This window comes from Falco punctatus (genome assembly GCF_963210335.1).
Source record: "Falco punctatus genome assembly, chromosome: 4".
NCBI lineage: Eukaryota > Metazoa > Chordata > Aves > Falconiformes > Falconidae > Falco > Falco punctatus.
In genome coordinates, this window is record NC_137583.1 from 112,842,856 (window position 1) to 112,862,437 (window position 19,582).

Consider the following 19,582-nt stretch of genomic DNA (forward strand, 5'->3'; position numbering starts at 1 on the left):
CCCTGATGCACATGGCCTGGACACTGCACCTGCCTGCAGTAACTCGTGGTGCTCAGCGCTGGTCACATGCCCTTGGCTCACCTAGTGCCAAGAGTCCCAGGACAAGGGAGACACCGTGGCATCTGTTTCATCTTCTACTGCTGGGTCAAGGTGGGGTGTGGCAGCATCATCCAGAGAGATCTGAGGCAGCAATGAAGCCAGATCTTCCTCATGCGCTGCTGGGGAGAATATGCCTGTGCTGGCCTCTCCTTGATGGTCTCCAGACACGGTAGAAGCCCTGTATACTCCACCCTTGCATTCTGCTGGCACCAGAGTGGCTGAGTTGGGCTCTCCCTGATGTTCTCCAGACAAATAAGACTCATTGTCCCGAGGTGCGGCAGGTTTTGGTGTTACTATTGCCACGTTCAAGTATTGTGCACCGCTCAGCCAGCAGGGCCCATCCCGGGGAACAGCGTGGGGGTACTGGAAGAACTCCAGGAATGAGGAGTCTACCCACATGGTGTGAATGGTGATATCCTCTTCTTGAGACAGAATTTTGTCTCTATCATCTTCACAGTCTTCATCCCCGTGCAGGGGTCCTGGGTGGTTCTGTGGCCTTGCAGCCCATGCCCAGAGCTTCTTGGAAACATGGGTTGCTGTGCTTGCAGGACTGCCCGTCCTGCTCTGCGGGGCTTTCAGATCCTCTGTCTTCACTGACGGCATGGCCACATGCTCCTTAAGAGCCTCTTGGTGCTCCAACAGCGATTTGCCGTTGCACTTGGTCTTTATGAGAGACGGCTGTGTTTTGGGGTGGCGCTCTGCCACTTGTCCCTGGTGCCCTGAAGCCACATCCCTCCTGCCCAGGGAAACTGGCACAGAAAGTCTGCCAGCAGCACTGGTGCTTTTACGTGCGTCACGCACGGGAAGAGCTGCAGAGGCCTTGCCACTGTGGGCCGCCCGGACCTCCTCTGTTCTTGCCATCTTCGTCGCACCCAGCCTGTGTTCCCGATGGCACTGTGCCGCTGTCTGCTGGCTGGGTCGTTGGCTCCCAGTGAAAACCTTGTCCAGGTCCTTCCTCAAAAGGCACCTCTTTGTCTCCTTCCCAGCTGCGGCATTGGCTGCAGGGCTGTGTGGGGCATGCCTCCTGCTCTGCGCACTGGTGGCTTTCCCCTGCTCACCAGGGATGCCCCGAGTAGATGGGACAAGCTGTCGGAGTCTGCTGGTTGCAGTGCTGCTGGCCTTTTCCCTGCCCTGGCCAGAAGCTGCAGAGGCTGCTGCTGGCAGAGGCGGGAGCTTGCAGCAACTTCTGGCAGCTCCTGGTGCCCGAGCTGCGTGCACCTTCTGTGGTGCTGCTGCCTGCCTTGCTGGCAGACGGGCTGTCTCCTCGCGCCTCACCCTGACGGAGGGCATTGCCACCCTGCATGCTGGGCTGTCCGTCTGCAAGAGAAGGCGAGGAGAGAGGCTGCATGACTGTGGCCCTTTGCCCGTGCCCCGTGTCCCAGCTGGAAAAGCCCCTGTGCCAGCTCCCCTGCCAGCCCCCAGGGCAGCACTCGGCCCCACAGGGAGTTGCCGCTCGGCTCCCAGAGCTGGCTGGGGAGCGCACTGGTCCGGCCATGGCCCACAGTGACTCCTGGGAGCATCCCCGACATGCCCGGGCAGCCTGCAGGCACGGCTTGTGGGGCTCAGTTTGCTATGTGACCGGGCCCTCCCGTCCCCTCCTGCAGCTCCCGCCTGCCTGTCGGCAGCTCCTGGACTCGGGAAGACGTTTGTCCCGGCCTCCCTCGGGCTCCCTACCTGTGCGCGTCGGCTCCCAGCGGCCTGCGAGCTGGGTGGGCAGGGGAGACATCAGACTGCAAGCACGTGATTAAACTGTTAAAACACCCAGATACTTGAGGATTATTTACTGTATTAAATCCTCTTACAAGCAGGGCGGTCTGTTGCCCTGCGGGTAGTACAGTGGTATGGCTGGCATGGCAGGCAATTTTCCTTTCCTAGTACAAGGATGCATTCATGAAGGCAACTCTAGGGTGTAAGCGGTGCCGCACAACAAAGCAGCCTGTGAAAGCCAGACGTTAGCCGTTAGAAACAGGAAGAGGCAATGGGCCTTTGCTTCAGACTCAGCAAAAGATTTACCAAACCCGAGGAAGGTGACAAAAAGGGAAGAGTTTCCGTGGCGTAACTTTGGTGTGGCAGGTGAGGTTTCCATCCCTGTTCCTCATGCCTCCGCCTCGTTTTGTTTGCAGATGCAGTGTTGGATCAAACTGCAAGACGAGTTTTCTTTACTGCACATGCTACTGTAGTGCAAATACCCTGTGGTTTCTCAGGACGCACACCAATCCCACCTCTAGTGCCTGATGGCTGAGATCCCCACTGGCTCCAGTAGCTGCACTCGGACCCCCCCTCACTCCACTGGCTGCACTGGGACGCACACCAGTAGCTGGCACCACAAGCCAGAGCTGCCTACGGCCTCGGGTTGACTCCAGTAGCTGGCACTCAGTCCACCCCCGCCACGTCCCCCATAGCAGGCACAGAGTCCCTTCAGCTCACAGGCAAACAGGACAGGGAGTGAGGTTACACAGAGAGGTCATTAAAAGAGGTTTAATGAGAAGCTCTATGAGAAGACAGGACAGACGTCATCTATGCCCTGCCACCAATCACTTGTCTCTGGGGAGACTGTGGTGTCATCAGGTCGCCCGTCACCTGGAACTTCCTCAACGAGATTAGAGGGGATCAATCCCCTTGTGCCGTCGGTCAGCTCTCCCACGTACCAACCGTCTCCATCCACGTCTCCAAAGACGTAAACGTATTGTCCAGCAACTAGCGGAAGCTCCAGCTCAGGCTGCTCGTTGGGACCATCGAAAGGATCATAGCTGTAACGAGCGATGAATGCTCGAAGCTCTGCCGGTTGTTTTCTCATAGCCTCCAGCAGGACGGACTCCTTGTCTGCTCCCAGGTTAGCCTGCTGCGGCTTGGAAACGGTGCTGTTGGATCTTTCTCCTTCCAGCCATTGCAGTTCCTGAAACAGCTGCTGGCGGCGTTTCTTTAGATTCTCAAACCGATCACTGAGTTCCTTCAGATGGGCAGGGAATGCCCGCAGGGATTCTCTGTGCTCCCTGTGGGCCAGCTTTGTCTCCTCATGTTCCCTCTCCAGCTGTTGACTCCTTTCTGCCCTGTCCCTCATGGCTTTCAGCTCGCGCTCGGCCGCTTCCAGCCAGGTAAAAAGACAGATGGTTGCTTGGATAGTAGAGTCTCGCTCCTCTGCCAGTCGCGCTAGCTGCCCTTTCAGGTTGGCATTTTCAGCCTGAACCTGTTCTGTCAAAGCCATCTGCCCACGCAGGCGAGCGTTTTCTTCAGCCAGGTGGGTGTTTTCATTTGTCACCTTGGCGAGCTGCACCTGCAACTCCTCACCAGCTTGCCCGGGGGTGCTCACATCGGAGGATCCTTCTTCATCTGCGGCCGCTCGGGCCTCCAGCCCCTCAGCTGCCTTCTGTGCCAAGTCGTGCCGCTTGTCCCTTGCCAGCAGAGCTCTGATGGGCTCTCCCATTTCTCCACCCCTCGGCTGAGGAAGCAATGGTGGGAACAGTTGCTCAGCGGAGCGCTGGATGGGCAGTGGCACGCAAGCATTGACCAGGCGATCGATGGTCACCTGCAGCTGCCTGGCTCGCTCTCCCAGCCGCAAGGTGAGGGCAGCTAGTTGAGCATTCTTCTGCTGCAGTCTCCCTGCCTCCTTGCATGCTCTTGGAGAACCGTCCTTTCCCAGGAGGCGGCTCTCCATCTCTGAGGAACTCTGTTGCCTCTCCAGGTCTTTCAGAAGACGCTGCAGGCGTCTGCTCTGCTCCAGCAGATGGCTGCATGCGCTGCCAGGCAGCATCAAGTCCTCCCGCTCCATCAGCCGGAGCTGAGCACCTCTCACAGCCTGGCACGTTGCTTGTGGCCCAGCACTGTGGCTTTCTGTTGGTCTTTCCTGCAGGGCCGCCAAGGTGTGGGGCCTGTTTCTGCCAGAGGAGCAGGAGCTCTGCGTCCCCTGATGGCCCTGGTGGCCAGGAGAGCCCTCAGGCTGGGCCGTGCAGGGGGAGGCAGGCAGCTCGCGCTTGAACCGCTGCAGGATGGGTTGGGTGGACAGTGCCATCTCCTGCTGCAGCTGGTTCTGGAGGCAGTGGGTGCGGGTGGGCTGGGAGACAGCTGTGGCATTGGCTGCAGGGCTGTGTGGGGCATGGCTCCAGCTCTGCCCACTGGCGGCTTTCCCCTGCTCACCAGGGATGCCCCGAGTAGATGAGTCAAGCTGTTGGTGTCTGCTGGCTGTGGTGATGGTGGCCATCTGATCCTCCGTCTTCACTGACGGCATGGCCACATGCTCCTTAAGAGCCTCTTGGTGCTCCAACAGCGATTTGCCGTTGCACTTGGTCTTTATGAGAGACGGCTGTGTTTTGGGGTGGCGCTCTGCCACTTGTCCCTGGTGCCCTGAAGCCACATCCCTCCTGCCCAGGGAAACTGGCACAGAAAGTCTGCCAGCAGCACTGGTGCTTTTACGTGCGTCACGCACGGGAAGAGCTGCAGAGGCCTTGCCACTGTGGGCCGCCCGGACCTCCTCTGTTCTTGCCATCTTCGTCGCACCCAGCCTGTGTTCCCGATGGCACTGTGCCGCTGTCTGCTGGCTGGGTCGTTGGCTCCCAGTGAAAACCTTGTCCAGGTCCTTCCTCAAAAGGCACCTCTTTGTCTCCTTCCCAGCTGCGGCATTGGCTGCAGGGCTGTGTGGGGCATGCCTCCTGCTCTGCGCACTGGTGGCTTTCCCCTGCTCACCAGGGATGCCCCGAGTAGATGGGACAAGCTGTCGGAGTCTGCTGGTTGCAGTGCTGCTGGCCTTTTCCCTGCCCTGGCCAGAAGCTGCAGAGGCTGCTGCTGGCAGAGGCGGGAGCTTGCAGCAACTTCTGGCAGCTCCTGGTGCCCGAGCTGCGTGCACCTTCTGTGGTGCTGCTGCCTGCCTTGCTGGCAGACGGGCTGTCTCCTCGCGCCTCACCCTGACGGAGGGCATTGCCACCCTGCATGCTGGGCTGTCCGTCTGCAAGAGAAGGCGAGGAGAGAGGCTGCATGACTGTGGCCCTTTGCCCGTGCCCCGTGTCCCAGCTGGAAAAGCCCCTGTGCCGGCTCCCCTGCCAGCCCCCAGGGCAGCACTCGGCCCCACAGGGAGTTGCCGCTCGGCTCCCAGAGCTGGCTGGGGAGCGCACTGGTCCGGCCATGGCCCACAGTGACTCCTGGGAGCATCCCCGACATGCCCGGGCAGCCTGCAGGCACGGCTTGTGGGGCTCAGTTTGCTATGTGACCGGGCCCTCCCGTCCCCTCCTGCAGCTCCCGCCTGCCTGTCGGCAGCTCCTGGACTCGGGAAGACGTTTGTCCCGGCCTCCCTCGGGCTCCCTACCTGTGCGCGTCGGCTCCCAGCGGCCTGCGAGCTGGGTGGGCAGGGGAGACATCAGACTGCAAGCACGTGATTAAACTGTTAAAACACCCAGATACTTGAGGATTATTTACTGTATTAAATCCTCTTACAAGCAGGGCGGTCTGTTGCCCTGCGGGTAGCACAGTGGTATGACTGGCATGGCAGGCAATTTTCCTTTCCTAGTACAAGGATGCATTCATGAAGGCAACTCTAGGGTGTAAGCGGTGCCGCACAACAAAGCAGCCTGTGAAAGCCAGACGTTAGCCGTTAGAAACAGGAAGAGGCAATGGGCCTTTGCTTCAGACTCAGCAAAAGATTTACCAAACCCGAGGAAGGTGACAAAAAGGGAAGAGTTTCCGTGGCGTAACTTTGGTGTGGCAGGTGAGGTTTCCATCCCTGTTCCTCATGCCTCCGCCTCGTTTTGTTTGCAGATGCAGTGTTGGATCAAACTGCAAGACGAGTTTTCTTTACTGCACATGCTACTGTAGTGCAAATACCCTGTGGTTTCTCAGGACGCACACCAATCCCACCTCTAGTGCCTGATGGCTGAGATCCCCACTGGCTCCAGTAGCTGCACTCGGACCCCCCCTCACTCCACTGGCTGCACTGGGACGCACACCAGTAGCTGGCACCACAAGCCAGAGCTGCCTACGGCCTCGGGTTGACTCCAGTAGCTGGCACTCAGTCCACCCCCGCCACGTCCCCCATAGCAGGCACAGAGTCCCTTCAGCTCACAGGCAAACAGGACAGGGAGTGAGGTTACACAGAGAGGTCATTAAAAGAGGTTTAATGAGAAGCTCTATGAGAAGACAGGACAGACGTCATCTATGCCCTGCCGCTTGTCTCTGGGGAGACTGTGGTGTCATCAGGTCGCCCGTCACCTGGAACTTCCTCAACGAGATTAGAGGGGATCAATCCCCTTGTGCCGTCGGTCAGCTCTCCCACGTACCAACCGTCTCCATCCACGTCTCCAAAGACGTATTGTCCAGCAACTAGCGGAAGCTCCAGCTCAGGCTGCTCGTTGGGACCATCGAAAGGATCATAGCTGTAACGAGCGATGAATGCTCGAAGCTCTGCCGGTTGTTTTCTCATAGCCTCCAGCAGGACGGACTCCTTGTCTGCTCCCAGGTTAGCCTGCTGCGGCTTGGAAACGGTGCTGTTGGATCTTTCTCCTTCCAGCCATTGCAGTTCCTGAAACAGCTGCTGGCGGCGTTTCTTTAGATTCTCAAACCGATCACTGAGTTCCTTCAGATGGGCAGGGAATGCCCGCAGGGATTCTCTGTGCTCCCTGTGGGCCAGCTTTGTCTCCTCATGTTCCCTCTCCAGCTGTTGACTCCTTTCTGCCCTGTCCCTCATGGCTTTCAGCTCGCGCTCGGCCGCTTCCAGCCAGGTAAAAAGACAGATGGTTGCTTGGATAGTAGAGTCTCGCCTGCTGCAGCTGGTTCTGGAGGCAGTGGGTGCGGGTGGGCTGGGAGATGTCCATCTCCCTGTGTACCTTGCTGGGTACGTGCCGGAGCTTGCTTCAGGCTCCCCTGCCGCTCCTGCTGGTCGTCACCCTCTTGTCGGCACACTGTGGCTGCAGGTCCTGCGGCTGGCGAATGGTAGTGGCACACTGCTGCCACAGCAGCTCCCATCCCTTGCGGAGCGTAGCCTCCTTACAGTGCAGCAGCTGGCAGGTCTCAGCCACCTGCTGCTAAAGGTTTAGCTCCTGTAACCGCCGCACCTTTTTAGCCCATTGCTGCTCCCACTCGTATTGCAGCCGCTCCAACAGGAGCTGCCTCTGCTTCTCCAAAGCCGCTTTCAGCTGCCAGGTTATAGCAGCAGTGTAGTCATGCTGCTCTTGGGTGCGAAGCCAGAGTTCCTGCAGCTCAGCCTCTAGTGCTTCCAGCTGCTGCCACTGCTCCACCACCAGTGCAAGGCTGACAGGGCTTTGTGCCGGCTCCCAGCAGGGTGAGGGGCGGCTGCGTGCCACGGGCCCCTGGCCTGCAACACCCCGCTTCATGGCCTCAGCCAGCAATACCTTCTGCCAAAGGACACCAGTGGTTGCGTTCCCTGTGTCTTTGAGGTGCGGCAGCCCCCTCACCCGCTGCAGGCGCTGCCTCCCTTGGCTGTGCAGTAGCAGACAGAGCCTCTGCCAGGTCCAGGGTGGGCAACGTGGCCTTACGTGGTGTCCTGGCGCCAAGCTCACAGAGGAGGATGGGGCAGGATGCCCTCTACGGTATATCTCTCCTGCCTGCACACAACAGAGGGCTGGGTGTGAGGTTCACGCTGTTGGTTGGAAAAAGCGAGAAAGAAGAATTGTGCTGAAGAAGGGAAACTGCCATGGAAACCATAGGAGAGAGCAGGACCGAGTGCAGGCTGGGGAGTTTCTCCTTTCTGAGGCTCTCGATCCCTCCTGTGCATACCTCAGAGTCCTGCCTCGCTCACACCCTGCGTCTCAAAGGGAACACAGCCCAAAGGACAAAATCAAGGGTGATCAATGTATGATCGCTGTCTCCATTCTATTTAATAGGGGTAGTGGTTTGCTGGTGGGTATTGATTTATGGTGTTTATGAAAGCAATCATGTTCATCACAGGGTGAGTCCCAGTGTTGGTTTGCACCACCCGGTTCCGTAACCGGTGAATTGGATTCCCTGCTCTGGGTAGCAGGTGGCAAGCCTGAGGGATCACGACAGTTGGGCAGGGATGTGCAGCACGCAGCAGCCTGTGACTTTTCATGCCATACCAACTTCCCACCCCAATGATTCCCCATCCTGCTGATGATTCCTTGTCCTCCATGCTGATTTCCCATCCCCTCCATGGTTTCCCATCACAGCGATGGTTTCTCAGCCCCATGATGGTTTCCTATCCCAATGGTCTCCAGTCCCCACCATTCCCACCCCAAGCTATATTTTGAGAGGGAGCTGAATTTCCTGTCCAAGGGGAAGGGATGGGGCCAGCACACAAGTTTGTGCACTTGTGAGCACAGGCTCCTTGTTCAGTCTCCCTTCCTCCCCCACCATCTAAGGTGGGCTTCTGCTCAGTCTAGGGTGAGCTCAACACCTCGGACTGCCACCTCCCAGCTTACCTAGCCTAGGCTACGGCAAAGAAATAAAAATTACCAAACACAACTCTACCCATAGTGACCTTCTGGCCAGCGTATAAATGTGGAAGAGCTCAGCCTACAGCTTGGGAGGTAGAGACCAACCTACACTTTTATGCCCGATCTACCTCCTCTAGGATCTCTCCCAAAAGTCAAATCCAACTTACCCTTGAGTGAGGATGCAAGAAGAGGATCAATGATAAATGCTTGGCAAGAGGTAGCCAAGCAAGGAGCCGGAGAGGGAGCCCAGTTATTCCAAAGGGCAGCTCAGCCCAGCTGGCTTTCGCTGGCCCACTGTTCAGGATGTCAAGCCCATGACACTCATGTAGCAAAGCACCTGGGCTATGACAGGTTCACTGCTGATGAATTTCATCTGCTCCCCGCCGCCCCCCCCCCCCCCCCCCCCCCCCCAAGATACACCCTCTGCTTGGGACCTCCAGGTTGGGCCACGGCCTTGCTTGGGTGGCTTTTGTTCATCTCGTGCCTCTGGGGATGGCTGGTGTTTCTCCTCCCAGCCCTGGGGAGGCAGCTTTTGCCCCTTGTCCACACAGGGGACCTGGATTGACTCCTGCCCTGCTCAGGGGGCTCTCTATGCCACTGCTCAAATATGGGTGGCGAGCTTTGCTTCTGCCCCATGTGGGGGGCATTGACTTTTGTCCCTGCCCTGCTCAGGGCATCTCACCTTGACCTTGCCCTGCTGGGAGCGGCCAGTTTTGCCCCTGCCACAGCAGGACCACTGGGGCTCCAGCACCATTTCCCTGGCACCAGCTACCAGTGCAGTGCTGGATCTCCTTGTCTTACCACAACCTCGCTGCCCAGGACAAAGTCAGCTTGGGTCCAAGTCTCCTTTAGCGCTGTTCCTCCAGCTGGCATCTGACAGGCGTAGGTGCAAAGTTCCCTCCCGGCTGAGCTGGCTGCAGGGCCCGGCCACAGGAGCTGGCAGCACCCAATGCCACCCTGGGAATGAAGGATCCCAGCAGCTGGATGTCAAGCAGGGTCTGCCTCTGCCTCCCGTTCCTCACTCACATGCTTCAGCTACAGCTCCTGTGCTTGGGCACATGGCATTCTGTTACGCTTCCCCAAATGCCGCAGTCAGCGGGCTGGGTTGGGGGAACGTGGCTGAAGAGTTCCTGTGCCCCAAGAGGCTCCTTTTACAAAGGCATCTTGTCCATAAGATGCCTGGCCAGAGTGGTTTGATTATTTGAATGGTAATATTCTTATCTGAAGATGCTGGGGAGGGTGGGGAGGGTGGCGAGAAAATGGAAACGGAAAGAAAAAAAAGAGAAACCTGTGCATACCACGTCTGCCCTCATTAGACATACTTAATATGGTAAACAGCTCTTGCTTGGCTGATGCTTTCACGCTGTGATGCCAAAAATTGTGTGAAGTGCCATGGAAGTAACAAACACCCTTGCCCCAACCTGCAAGCAAGATGCGTGCACCCACGGGCCTGGCGGAGGTTTGGGGTGATGGGGTGAGCCAAGGCTGGGAGAAGTCATGACAGCAGTGGGCAGCTCTAACCTGGTATTGCAGCATGAGAGGCAAAATCCCACTGTGCCAGGCACAGTCCCCAGAACACGCCGTCCCCCTGCGCAAGGCTTATGGCCAAGCCCTCAGCCCCAGGGCACATGGTCATGGGGCAGTGCAGCACCAGGGGACCCTCCTGGGGCCCAGGGAAGTGCCACCCTCCAGGACATCCCCAGCTGTCATGCACATGCTGTCCCCAGCCCGCCAATGGGGGACGGTTGGAGACATGCAATTTCAGGATGCAATTGATGATGGAGATGCCATTGAAGATGCAGGTGCCATCGCAGATGCAGGCACCTTCAGCAGATACCTGATAACACGGCACCCACCTTGGTCTACCTGATGATCCTGATCCATTAGCTGGCTCCTGTCCCAGCACGAGCAAGAGGCAAGCCTACCTCCTTGCCTTCCTGCAGAGCCCACGTCCCCCCACCACAGCCCTCCGGCTGTGCCAGCCACCCACTGCACCGCTGTGGTGCCAGTGCATTCACAGCCCTGCAAACACACAGACTTGTGGCCCTGCTGATGGTTCCCCACGCTGCATGCACAAGCATGCAGACACATGAGGGAGGCACCAGCTCTGCTGCTTTCCTGGGAAGAGGGTGAGAGCCTCCCCTGTTGTGCTGCCTGTGTGTTGGGAAGTGCCAGAACGTTCACGCTGGGGAGCGTGGGTGCACTTTATTCCCTCCTGCCCCTACCAGCAGATGTGAGATCACACATGGGGTGTGTATGATGCCTGTAGAGCAATCCATCACCGGGCACAGGCCAGTCAGTCCATCTGGGAACCACCCCAGGACTCCAGGTTTTGTATTTATAGGTGGATCTTGGCAGGTGAGAAGCCTCCCGGCCCCTTGGCTAACAGCCACTGCTACAGCTGCTGCTCCCGGCACCTTCCCCTCTGCTGCGGTACCAGCATCTGGTGCTAGGGAGGAAGAAAGAGAAGTGTGTGACCGTATGGACAGGGGGGAGGCAGAGAACTCCTGCAGGCTTAGCTCAGGCCACCTGGGATGGGGTGTGCTTGCAATGAAGCCGCAAGGTGCCCGTGAAGTAGGAGAGGTGCCTTGTGCCCAAGGCCATGAGAGGGGCCCAGGCGCAACTGCCCAGCCTGGGGCTGAGTCCCCTGGGGCCGAGACCTGGAGTGTCCCCTGCTGGTGTCCCCGCTTGGGGATAGGTGTCTTGGGGCAAGACTCTGCCTGGGAAGGACATGCTCCCTGGTTTGGAACGGGGAGAGCCTGCCATCAGAGGGACCCTCTGCCTTCTGCCAGGCCTTTTACATCCCACATGGAAAGCCGGTTCTGGGTGTCCAGGCAGGCCCTTGGGTGTCAGGGAGGTCCACTCCAAGGCCAGCCTCCTGAACCTGCTTCTGTCTCACGAGGGCCGTCAGGGAAATCCCCCATTTCCCCCAGGGCTGGCCTCAGTGGAGGGGTCTCTTTGGAGACTGTTACCAGGGGAGCTGCTTCTGCTGCTCTTGAAGCCGCCTCCTGTTCTCAGCGACGTACTTGAATATTTCCTTGCGCTCAAGGTACGGCTCCAGCCTTCTGAGGACCTGGACCGCTCGTGGGGAAAGGTGGCTGCAACAACAGGGAAACATTGTCTCCTCAGCCTCTGCTGCAGACCCCACCTGCCTCTCCCCTCGTCCAGCCCCTGTGCCCACCAAGACACATGGGTACCCACCCTTGCAGCCGGTCATGAGCTTTGTTTGGGCCGTGAACTGTGGGGTAACCCAGGTCATGCCCGTGTTAGGAGACGCCAGAGGGTGTCCTACGCAACCCCAGGATGCAGGAACGTGGGATGTGGACATGTCTGTGGGCTCACAGCTATGTGGCTGCTCCAGGCTGCGGCGAGAGCCAGCACACACTTACTCGGGCTGGAGTCTCTGCAGCGGGGTTGCTGCTGTCTTCTGCTCTGCTGGGAGAGGGGTTGGAGCCTTTCTCCACCTCTCCTTGACTGCCTCTCTCCTGGGCTGGGCTGGAGGGTGGGGAGTCCATGTGCCTCCAGTGCTGAGTGCCTGCCAAGGAGGAGACACTCTCAGCAAAGCAGATGGCAACCACCGGTGAAGTTTCCCAGAGGACGTCTTGAAAGGAGCCTGCAGCAGGACCTGGCAGCCAGGAGACCCAGCACCACGTGCCCATCATCACGGCTGCTTTTGCCGCTTGCATGCTGCTGCCAGTCTCTCCCTTACGAGCATGAGCAGGCAAACCCCTGCCCTGCAGCTGGGTGTCTGTCCTGCTCCCCTGCTCTGGAGACCTGCCGCCCTGGGTGCCCCGAAGGAAAGCATCGCTGCTGCTCTCAGCAGTGTCAATCGCTGCCCGTACCTGGGGCGGCTGTCGGTCCTTCCCCGCAGACCAGGCTCCCCACGCCGCCCACTCTGCCTTTGCTTGCTCAAGATGCTCTTGCCACTTGGGCCTCACTTGCTCCCACTCTGCAGACAGTTGCCAGACCTCCTGGAGGGGATGGCAAGGCAGCAGAAGGCACGATTAGCCTCAGCTCCTGGAACGGGTGTCCTTTGAGTCTGACCCGTGTTGCCGCCCCTTGCCTCAGCTGGTCAGTTGGCAGGGCTTTGCCCCTAACAGATCGGGGGCTGTGGGGTCATTCTAGGCTCCTGGCAAACACAGCTGTGACCAAAGCCCTCCCCTGTGAACAGCCGATTAAGGACTTAGACATCTCCCATAGCCCCTGCGCCAGGAGAAAGAGTTTTGTGACAACCCAGGGGGCAACGGCATGTGGGGAGGGTGTGCAACACCTTCCTTTTCATGAAGAAGATCTGAAGGAGGTGACAGACAGCTGACAAGCAGTGCATGTCAAGGAGTCCTTTCAGGCTGGCTCTCTGCACAAAGAGGCTTTTGCCGAGTCCCCAGCAGCACGGTAGCTACAGCAAGGCACGTACCTGCAGCGCTCTCTGGCAGTCGTCTGAGGATGGGAGTGTAGAGGTGGGCTTGGCTGGAGAAGCAGGCTCCTGCCTGCCTGCCTTGCCTGCCTCCTTCATCCTGGGGGAGCTGCCTGGACACGGGGGGAGAACACTGCAAAGAGGCACCAGGAGCAGTCGGCATGAGCACGGGGCAGCTTGGTCTCCCGCTTTTGCCTGGTACCAAAGCTTTCCAGGCTGGCAGAAGCAGCGCGGGAGGTGGGGCCATTTCTGCTGGCAGGGGGGAGCCTTTCCTGAGCCCCCTCAGATGGACGGGGGACGACTGCACCTCAGCTCTTGCGTAAGGGAACCACAGGGACGTGGGGTGCACACAGCGTCCACCACCTTCCCCAGTGAGGGGCCCACAACAGGGGAAACAAGCACATAGGAACCATGCGGCACGTGTCAGGGACCTTGCCACGTCCCTGCAGCTGGAGTGTCCGGAGGGGATGTCTCTCCTCCACGGGTGCAGGATCCCTTTCATCCCTTCCCACCAGGGTCTCACCTCTCAGAAGTCTTCTTGCCCAAGTCTTTCTGTCTTGTGCCTGGCCCCTGACTTGGCAGTGCAGGAAGGGAAAGCTTCCTCCGTCTCTGCAGCAGCTTGCCACGGTGCGCCTCTGCACCTGGCAAAGGAGGAAACTCAGCAGAGCAGCCCCCTGGGGAGCGCCTTTTGATGGAGCTGTGGTCACCCAGCGCGGGGCAGGGCCTCAGCTGGGCAGCGGAGACCTGTTCCCATACCTTGTCTGAGCCTGGACTTAGCTGCAGCCTTCTTGGCCCAGGCGGACAAAGCCTTGGCCACTGCTCTGCTGACCACCGTAAAGCGAAACCTGGGCAGGAAATGATGACACAGGCTTGAAGGGTGACCCCTACCCTCTGCAGCTTCCCAGCACTAATCCTCACGACTCTCGTGTGAGGCATGGCAACCCTTTTCCTCGTGGCCATGTGGCCACACATGGGTTTTATTAGCAATCTCCCCCCAACACAGACGATGTAGCTTAAAGTCCTCCCTGTGTGCAGATGGCTCTCTCTGATGGGAGTGGCAGGCAGGCTGGGCATGAGAAACGCAATGACGCTGCCCGGCCACTCCAGGAGAACACACGTGTAACCCCAACTCATCGTAAGTTAACGAGAAACCAGCCCCTTCAGGTCAGGCGCCCTCCCAGACTCAACGTGCAACGCCGAGCCCCGGAAGGCGCACTCCTGAGGAGCTGGGAATCTGCCCGCTCGGTCAGTCGAGGGCTGCAGAGGAAACGCACTCACCTGGGGAAGGTGTGGGCAGGAGCAGCCTGCATCCCCCAAGTGCTGGTCTCTCCACCGGAGGCAGCTGCACCGGGCATCCACAGCCTCTGTAAAGTGACACAGAGCTGCTAGAAGGTTTCCAAGGCACTTTGCTCTTGGCTCCCAAAGGAAGCAAACCTGCCTCCTGCTCCAAAAGGAAGCCACTTCTCCTAACCCCTTCTCCAAATCTTCCTCCGTGAACATGAGCCCTTGCTCTGCTCTGGAGAAGCTGCACAGCAAACACTGAGACTGCGCAGTAACACTGCCAGCCTTTCTGTAGGGCAAGAACTCAGAAGCTCAGAATAAAACTTCTTTTCCAATGGAGAAGTCAGCGCAGGTGAGCACGTGGAAAGGTGTCGGACTGGCCTGCCACGTGCAGGCTGGCCAACAGCCATCGGGTTGCTCACCCTTCAAGAGGCTTCCCAAAGTCACTGCATCACCCTCAAAGCCTGAGCAACTCACAGTGTTGAGCAGCGCAATCCAGCTGGCCTTGCTCTCCAGCCCTGTGACACAGTCACGATAGAACCGCATGCACAGAACATCATCGGTGAAGGACAGAACACCAATGTCCTTGAAGGCAAAGGCAAGGCGCTGCCTGTTCCTCAGCTGGAAAGAGTACAAGAGTATGGTCTCTTGCACACAGCTCTGCACCACATGCTGTGGGAAGGAAGTGGTTCGCGATAGCCATCTGTAGTTCAGCGGCTCAATCTTGACATCATCTGCAAGGAGGAGGAACATCGTTACTGGCAGAGCAGGCTGGATTTCCATGTAAAATTCGAAACAGAATGCCAGAGAAAAGGTCGTTTATGGAAACGGTTCTTGGGGAGTGGTTAGTTTGGGAAGAGCTCAAGCTGTCCGCCTAACTTTGGAGGGAATTCTCTCCAGAGAAATACTGAAATCCTCATTTCTCTGCACCCTTTCTGAAGTGCAGCGAGCATGCATCCCAGTCCCAAACAGGGCAGGGGGAAGAGAAGGGTGGCTGTTGCCTTCTCACCAGGGATAACCTCTGTGGGGAACACAAGCTCCCGCAGAGATAATTCAGCAATGTCCAGCTGGAAGATGGGTCTTCGAACCACGTACACCTCTTCTTCACCTTGGAATCGCTCTTGGACCGTAGCAAAGGTCCCGAGTCCTGTGACCAGGACCCCCTGCCCAGGAAAACAACACAAATGCTGACCACAGGGAAGAGCGAAACTCTATCACGTGCCAAATGCTTTCTCAGACTAGATCTGAATATGGTTTCTCTCCTGGTTGACCAAGAAGCAGTGGTGAACACAGAGGCTTGTCTCAGCATGCTGCCATGATGCTTAGGGAGGGATTGCTCCCAGGGCCCACACTTTCCAGGGCAAAAAGGGGACAAGGATCCCAACAGACCTTGCCCAGCTTCAGCTGTCCCAGGATGTATGTGGACACAGCATCCCAGATAGCCACAACCTCTGGAAAGCAAAGGAAAGAAGTGTCATGCTCCGAGACAGCCAGCTCACAGCCTCTCGGCAAGCTCCTCACCCAGGGGGTGACAGTGCAGGTGGCCAACACCTGGCAATGGCTGCAGAGCTGGGCTGTGCCCCGGTTTCAGACTGCCAGCCTTACTCTGCTCCTGGGGAAGGGCTGGGGCAGAAATGGGGATGTGGGAAGGGATTCAGGACCAGGGCTGTGGCCATGTAACGCCCAGAAAAGCATGGTTACCCCAGAGCCTCGGACATGATCTGCCAGCTTGGTGGCACAAGAGGTTCCCATGGAAAGGAGCAGAGATTCTCCTAAAGGAGACTAGTTCAAGGTAAAGGGCTGTTTTACAGCACAGGCATTTCCAGCCACCTCATCAGAGCCCTGTGGGAGCTCTAGGACACCCCAGCCCCCAGGACGCAGGACCCCTTTTCATCCCAGAGCCAGAACCCCAAGAGGTATCAGCTCCCAGAGAAACCTGACTCTGGATGGCCCCCTCGCCAGGGACCACACTGTGCCCACAGGATCTTCGGGGCTGAGGACAGCCACAGCACCATGACCCAGCAGTCGTGGTTGCCACATCATTCCCCAAGCCCAGCGGGACCCTCTGGCAGCCCCCAGCCCTGTCCAGCCACCCCATCAGCCCAGCAGTCGCAACATTTGACAGTGGATAGCCCCAGCGCAACCCCTCAGGAAGAAACTCCAGAATCCCCTACCCATGGTGGAGAGAAGCAGGAGCGTTCGGAATAAGCTGCTGAGCTCCACGCTGAGTGCCACTGTGCAGCAGACCTCCATCGTGCTTGCTGCTTGTCCTCAGCTCAGGGAAGGGGATGCTCTTTGTGGCTCCTCATCCAAAACTGTGCTCCAACGTGCCGCTGCTCCTCTGCCTGCAGGCAAGGCTCCTGCCTGTCAGCAAGGGTCCCCTGGCGCAAGCCCGCTACCTCCTGACCCCGTTCCTGGCTGTGGAGCAGCTCTGAAGGGGAGCGGTGGGCACCCCCTCAGCAGTGCCCAAGGCCTCGCCGGGATGTGCCAGCACCACCATGGTGCTGGGGAGACAACCCTGTGATGTGGAACATTCCCCTGTGACATCAGTCCGCATCATCTGAAGGTGCATTATGACACCTGCAGGGCGGGGGCACAACTGGTGAGAGAGGAGATGGATTTCCCCTCTTGTCCCAAGAAAGAGTTACCTGCCTTCTCCCCAGTCTGTTTCCAAAACCCCCCTCTACACCAACATGTCTCTGCTACTGGGAGCCTGGTCGGGCAGGTGGGCTGTGGGGTGGGCTGTGGCTGGGCACTTACAAGAGATGTGATTGAAGGCCTGTGGGATGCAGCAGCCCCTCCAGTGTGTACTTGCATGGCAGGAGTAACGATGGGCTTCACCGCACTGCCTTGGGCTGGGATGAAGTCCGTTTTCTCCGCAGCACCCCATATGGTGCCATGTGTTGGATCTGTGACCAAACCAGTCCCAGTAACAGCTGTCGGTGAGCAGTGCTTGCACAGCATCAAGGCTGCCTCTGCTACTCATGCTGACCCACCAGCATGTAGGCTGGGGAGGGGAGAGAGGCTGGGAGGGAACAGAGCCAGGTCAGCCGACCCCAGCTGGCCGTGTTCAGCAATAAAAGTTGGTGAAAGAAGGAGCAAGGTGGGGAGGATGGTGTATGGCATTTGTCTTTCCAAGTTCCTGCTGTAGGTGATGAAGCCCTGAAGATCACGAGTAGCAAAAGGTTCAGTTGCCCTAAGTTTTGGCATCTGCTGTCATTCAATCGGCCAAAGGACATGCCCAGAGACCTCCAAGAAGATGCCTCCAGTCATTTCCCGGTCTCTCAGAGTGGCTCCATGAGAGCTTGCAGTTACCTGCATGTATCTTGGGCCACCTCTATCACCTCACAGGTCTCGAGGTGCTTGTGTCTGAGCAGCTCACTGCTGCCCTCCATCTCCATTAGCCAGCCTCAGAGCTGAGACAAGGAGGTCACACACAGGGGCCCTTCTGTGCCCCCACAAACAAAGGCAAGAGGAACGTCTCCTCTTTTGTGGCATGTGTGGGTCTGTGGTGTGCATGGGAGGGAGCAGAGTCCCTTTCTGGCCCCAGGACTGAAGACACAGGATGAGACACCTAAACTGACAGAGCTGAATCCCTTCCCTCCCCAGGGGTAAAGGAGATCCCTCCCTGGCCCTGCCTGGGTGTCCTGCCTAATGAAGGGGCAATTCTTATGCCCAAGTAATGACACTGCTGGCAAGGAGGTGTGAGAAAGGGATCATCAGAGATTTTTTCTGCCTTTTGCACAGCAGGTTCCCCTGGAGCCCCAGGGACACCTGGAGGGAGCCCAGAGGGGCAGAGCAAGGGCTGCCTTGGGCTGCTCCCTGCTGCTGAGCTGGGCCGGGCTCCTGCCATGGAGGGAGCTCATGGCAAGCGGGCAGCACTCCAGAGAGACAGCTCTGCCCACCAGCAGCTCCTCTGCAAAGCGCAGCAGGGCTGAGGCTCTGCCTGCAGGCACCCAGGGCAGGGGAGCCAGGCACAGGATGGTTAAGGCAGCGTGGAGGAGGAGGAGGATGCTGAGAGCTCACAGCTGGGCAAATCTGTGCCCAGTAAGTCTGTGGCTGCAGCAAGATTTCCTCAAGCTGGCCCATCCCACAACCTATAGTATTACAGTGGGAGTTCCGAAACACCCAGCTCCCACAGGTCCTGTGTCTGTCTGTATACAAAGCTTTCCCGCTGCTTTGGGTTGCATTATGTCGCCTGAACAAACCACAAAGCAGGCATTATGCTAACCACAACACACAACTGTCCCTTTCCACTGATGCTTCCAAACAACTGGTAACTCTGTCTACACTCCACACTACTAGTACAGAGAGCATGCCTTGAAGAGTGACAGAGATCCTAACCTGCTGGAGGGCTTCTTGGCTGTTTAGGGAAGATACGGTTCCCTGAAGGCTAGAAGAAACGGCAGGAGATACTCTGGTACTTCACCTTTTCTGAGCAGTTGTAATAAAGGGAACTAAAAAAGCTGCCACCTGGACAACTAAATATCCAACCTCATGCTGCTGAGGAGAGAAGCACAAGTGGTGAGAAAAAATACTTCAATGAGCACATAGCAGCTGTATCAAGAAAACAGAAAGGAAAAAACCCTCAATGTCCAGCAGGATGCCCCATTCTTCATGTAACCCCAATGCAATTATACATAAAAGAGAACGAAAGACAGGCCCATGGCTGTCTGCTAGGGTGGAAGGAAGGGAGGCTGCATAGGTAAACACACAAGGAGAGAGATACTGGGAGGTGAGAGAGTTTAAATGTAGGTAGGAGTCTCTTTTTTTGACATGTCTAAAGCACATGGCAGATTGTTAGAGCTATTCAGAAAGTCAGGAGTACAACAGACATCACCAAGCATGAACCAGTCTTAATGCTGTGCAGAGCTTTATATACTTTCCAAATCACAGGATTTGTTAAGCATGGCCATGCTGCTTCCACTTCTAAAGCAATAAAGCTGAAAGTGCCAACGAATGAGATTCCTGGTTTTATCTCCTTTGTTTTGTGGGACCTTTTCAATCTGAAGCTGTATTTTGGAGAAGCTGTGCTGATGGTTCTACCACCTGACTTACACGTTTGAGAGGGTTATTTTCTCACCATCTTTTCACGCTGGCTGCACAAAAGTTAAAAAGCAAGCTGCCCTCTGAGACGAGAGGAATCCTTTACCCCCACACCCTGCCCAACCTCTGGTGCTCCCAAGAACCGTTGGTAACATCTGTGCATTGCTGTGTCATTTTTAAAATGCATTTAAAACCAAAGGTGGGTAGACCTGGTTTGGTGAAAGTCTGTAAAAGTCTATAATTACAACACTATAAATGAGCGTTGTAAAAAGTGGGAGAAACCTGACACGAAGGAGAAGTTGGGAAGCCAGGGCCCCCACCACAGGAACTCCAAACACAATGCTAT

The 19,582-nt window shown here is 57.4% G+C and overlaps 1 protein-coding gene across 3 annotated transcripts; it reads right to left on the reverse strand.

Annotated features, from left to right (window-relative positions):
- Window positions 1–8,900: 8,900 nt before the first annotated feature.
- Window positions 8,901–17,408, reverse strand: LOC308062071 (uncharacterized protein). Of its 3 annotated transcripts, XM_080383002.1 has the most exons (8): window positions 14,668–17,408; window positions 14,188–14,273; window positions 13,666–13,754; window positions 13,433–13,550; window positions 12,910–13,042; window positions 11,885–12,466; window positions 11,468–11,593; window positions 8,901–10,944 (listed from the first exon to the last, which is right to left on the reverse strand). In XM_080383002.1, the coding sequence occupies exons 1-7, from the start codon at window positions 14,971–14,973 to the stop codon at window positions 11,540–11,542; spliced, it is 1,368 nt and encodes a 455-aa protein (XP_080239128.1). In that variant the 5' UTR covers window positions 14,974–17,408; the 3' UTR covers window positions 8,901–10,944; window positions 11,468–11,539. The 3 variants fall into 3 exon arrangements, with proteins under 3 accessions (XP_080239128.1, XP_080239126.1, XP_080239127.1); XM_080383000.1 differs by having other exon boundaries at window positions 13,433–14,760; XM_080383001.1 differs by lacking the exon at window positions 8,901–10,944 and having other exon boundaries at window positions 10,984–11,593; window positions 13,433–14,760.
- Window positions 17,409–19,582: the final 2,174 nt, after the last annotated feature.

Excerpts from the sequence above, each read along its gene's own strand:
- LOC308062071 (XM_080383000.1), bottom strand. The coding sequence starts at position 14,043 with ATGAGTTGGGGTTACACGTGTGTTCTCCTGGAGTGGCCGGGCAGCGTC. Across the intron at positions 13,043-13,432 it reads GGCAAGAAGACTTCTGAGAG|TGTTCTCCCCCCGTGTCCAG; the intron begins GTGAGACCCTGG and ends GCCTCTTTGCAG. Across the intron at positions 11,594-11,884 it reads CTGCAGAGACTCCAGCCCGA|CCACCTTTCCCCACGAGCGG; the intron begins GTAAGTGTGTGC and ends CTGTTGTTGCAG.